The 4,317-nt window shown below is 33.2% G+C and overlaps 1 protein-coding gene across 1 annotated transcript; it reads right to left on the reverse strand.

The window, feature by feature from the left end:
* Window positions 1-2,429: 2,429 nt before the first annotated feature.
* Window positions 2,430-3,380, reverse strand: LOC120857360 (olfactory receptor 6C3-like). Its single transcript, XM_040232807.1, has one exon. It carries the CDS (start codon window positions 3,378-3,380, stop codon window positions 2,430-2,432), a length of 951 nt encoding a protein of 316 aa, XP_040088741.1.
* Window positions 3,381-4,317: the final 937 nt, after the last annotated feature.

The raw sequence follows: 4,317 nt of genomic DNA on the forward strand, positions 1-4,317 counted from the left end.
TCAACCACTTGTAAAAGAATGAAACTAGAACACTTTCTAACACCATAAACTCAAAATGGATTAAAGATCTAAATATAAGACCAGAAACTATAAAACTCCTAGAGAAGAACATAGGCAAAACACTCTCCGACATAAATCACAGCAGGATCCTCTATGAACCACCTCCCAGAATATTGGAAATAAAAGCAAGAATAAACAAATGGGACCTAATTAAACTTAAAAGCTTCTGTACAACAAAGGAAACTATAAGCAAGGTGAAAAGACAGCCTTCAGAATGGGAGAAAATAATAGCAAATGAAGCAACTGACAAAAAACTAATCTCAAAAATATACAAGCAACACCTACAGCTCAATTCTAGAAAAATAAACGACCCAATCAAAAAAATGGGCCAAAGAACTAAATAGACATTTCTCCAAAGAAGACATACAGATGGCTAACAAACACATGAAATGATGCTCAACATCACTCATTATCAGAGAAATGCAAATAAAAAACACAATGAGGTACCATTTCACGCCAGACAGAATGGCTGCGATCCAAAAGTCTACAAGCAATAAATGCTGGAAAGGATGTGAAGAAAAATAATTTATAAAAAAAATACTGAAAAAAAAAAATACTGAGAATTCCACTTGGTAGGGAAGTCATGGCATTACTTTCTCCTTCCCTTATACTGAAACATTTATAATTTCTAAGCTGGATTGGAAGCATGTGAAAATACTGAAGTTTAGACTTAATTGAGGATTGTGATTTCTTATTCACTCAATAAAAATATACCATAAGCAGTAGATAGGTTAGTTCTGGGACTTAAAAGAACTTTAAAAATTTTACAAAAGATATGAAGGAGTCTACGCTGATATTATCAGATAATCAGCTCTCTGCATCATTCTATAAAAACTCCTTAGTGGTTAGTTTAAATGTTTGCTATCAGTATAATTATTTTGATTATCAATAGCAAGGGTCAACACACACTTTTTCTGTAAAAGGATAATATATTAATAATTTAGAATTTGCAGACTGTGTCCCTGATACAATTGCTCAGTTCTTCCTGTCTTTATTTTGGATGCAGCTATGAACAACATGTAAATGAAAGGGCTTAGGTGTGTTCAATAAAACTTTTAACAAAAATAGGTGGTGGGCCAAAGACCTCCTGTCTTAAAATTTTCCTAAATATTGACCCATATATTATTTCTTATTTAAAATAAGGTAGTATGACTAATAGGTCCATCTAGTCAAAGCTATGGTTTTAACAGTAGTTATGTATGGATGTGAGAGTTGGACTATAAAGAAAGCTGAGCACTGAAGAATTGATGCTTTTGAACTGTTGTGTTGGAGAAGACTCTTGAGAGTTCCTTGGACAGCAAACAGATCCAAACAGTCCATCCTAAAGGAAATCATTCCTGAATCTTCATTGGAAGGGCTGATGTTGAAGCTGAAACTCCAATACTTTGGGCACCTGATGTGAAGAACTGACTCATTTGAAGAAATTCTGATGTTGGGAAAGAAGGAAGATGGGAGAAGAAGGGGACGACAGAGAATGAGATGGTTGGGTGGCATTAACGACTCAGAGGACATCAGTTTGAGTAAACTCCAAGAGTTGGTGATGGATAGGGAGACCTGGCGTGCTGCAGTCCATGGTGTTGCAGAGTTGCACACAACTGAGTGACTGAACTGCTGATAACTAAAATGAGAAAATTCCTGACAGAGGTAAGATTTTGAAATTTGATTCCAACATTTTTTAGATGTATACGAATGATGATAATCTTATAAGATATTTCCAGAGGAAAAGATAAAGTAATATTTTCACAAGAGAAAAACAGTTACAGGCACCTCAGAATGTTGGCAGGATTCAGTGAGCCAATAGGAAGAAATTACTCTCTTCTAGAAAATCATTCTCTAGAATAAGTCTGGAATATAATAATTACTAAACAAAATTATCTCTACCCTCTTCTTTCTTGTCCTTCTCTTCATTATTATCAAAATTATTAATAGTATTACAAAGTTTGAATATGTATATGTTTATAATCTTTCAAAAATATTTAAGTAAATATTTATATTTTATTTCCAACCTGCTAGTGTATATGGTTATTTGATTTTATAAAAATGCCAAATAGAATCAAAATTCTCTAATCATATTCATTTCTGTTATCTTGTAAGAGTGAACATTTCAGAAATCCACATTATTCCTGAGATTTTCTTTCTTGAAAGAAATGGCTTATGTTGTAACACTTTATACTTCATCAAATACATATGAATAAAAAACAATTTACAGAAAATTCTGAAGCAATATTCAGCTTTATCAAATTTATTTGGTTCAACGTGTGGGGAAGTTTAGAATAAGAATGAATAAAAAGGAACCATATAACTGTAATGAAATAGTTTTTAGAGAATATGAATAAAGAAATCATTGACCAGAACTTTATTTTTTAATGCTACAGATATTTGCATTTACTTGAGAAAAAGATAACCTTTTGGATGGTATCCTTAAAGGCTTGCTTCACTTGCTGGTTCCTCAGTGTATATATAAACGGATTCATCATAGGAGCAACAGAAGTATTCAGCATTGCTACTCCTTTCGTCAAGGATGCCTTTTCTTTTGCTGAAGGGTTGGCATACATGAATATGCAGCTTCCATAAGAGATGGAAATGACAATCATGTGAGAGGAGCATGTAGAAAATGCCTTGTTTCTCTGACTGGCAGAAGGCAGTCTCAGAATTGTTTTGATGATAAACACGTAGGACAGAATTATTAATGCCAAAGTAAAAAGCAGAATCATTATTGCAGAGTAAAAACCAATCACTTCAAGGAGCCATGTGTCTGAGCAGGATAGTTTCAAGAGGGGGAAATAGTCACAAGCAAAATGATCGATGATATTGGAACCACAGTAATCTAACTGGAGAAAAAGAATAACAGGTGGGAAGATGTTTAAGAACCCTGCCAGCCAAGCACAAAAGACAAGCAATACGCAGACTCTGTTGTTCATGATGGTTGTATAATGCAGGGGTTTGCAGATAGCTACATAGCGATCATAGGACATGGCAGTTAGAAGATAAAATTCAGTGATACCCAAGAAAATGAAGAAAAACAGCTGAGCTGTACAATCATTGTATGAAATCGTTTTGTCCCTGGTGATAATTGTGCCCAGAAATCTAGGAATAGAGACAGTTGTAAAGGAAATTTCTAATATAGAGAAGTTCCTGAGGAAAAAATACATAGGTGTCTGTAGATGGGAGTCCACCAAGGTGAGAATGATGATGGTCAAATTTCCAGTGACACTTAATATATATGTGATGATTAAAAAGAGAAAAGTCACAATCTGAAGCTCTGGGTCATCTGATAGCCCCAGAAGAATGAATTCTGTGGGTTTTGTGTGGTTTTTCATTTCTGATTCTTTTCTCCTTAATTAGAATAGAAAATGTATGCTCTCCCTATTAGACACAAAAAATGTTAAAAGATATTTGAGGATAGAATACAAAAGTTTTAAAGCTTCCATCATGAAGATAGTGTTTGAAATTTAAAATCTCTGTTCCCATACAGTAACTTTCTCCAGTTTCCATTCAACCTTTCATTCAAGTAATGAATATTATCTGAAGTTAAATATTGAGCTCTCATCTTCAAAAATACATGGCTCTCACAGGCCATGGATGAAATAAAAGTTACATGTTAACATTTAAACTGGGACATTTCTTCTACTGTTTTCTTTATTAAGATTTCAAATTATTCTTTAAAATATTTACCTTCTTTGGTAATAATATGATAATATTTAATTTATTCTTCTCCTTTCCTCGGTATTATAAAAACCAGTATGCTTTGTAGATAATCTAAATACAGAGTTTATAAGCTTACAGAGGCTATGTAGCCCTCTTCCACATTTATATTTTGAAAAACTGAGGCCCACTTTGTTTAGGAAACTTTCACGAGTTTAAATGACTAGTCTACATAGTAAATATCTCACTTTAGTGTATGTGTTTATCCATGGGAATATTTTTTTGATATTCTTTGCTTTCTTATGTGTTTGGTTGATGCAACCCTTTCCCCCATCATTGTTTTCTTTTTCTGATAAAAGGCCAGAAGGATAAGAGATTGTAACTTCTGCTACTAAAATAAATATTGCTTAGAAACAGTTTAGTTCATGCAATGAACACATTAATTTTCTTTTTTTACTATATTGCTTTTCAAAGTGTCCAAGTAGATGGTCAAAACTTTTATTGGGAAGCAGATATTCCTTTACATAGGGAATGTCATTTTATATCTATAACAGAAAACCATTTAACTTAAGAAAAGTTAATGAAAACCCCAAGACTTATCACTGTGCTGGT

This window comes from Oryx dammah, unplaced genomic scaffold (assembly GCF_014754425.2).
Source record: "Oryx dammah isolate SB20612 unplaced genomic scaffold, SCBI_Odam_1.1 HiC_scaffold_29, whole genome shotgun sequence".
Taxonomy (NCBI): Eukaryota; Metazoa; Chordata; class Mammalia; order Artiodactyla; family Bovidae; genus Oryx; species Oryx dammah.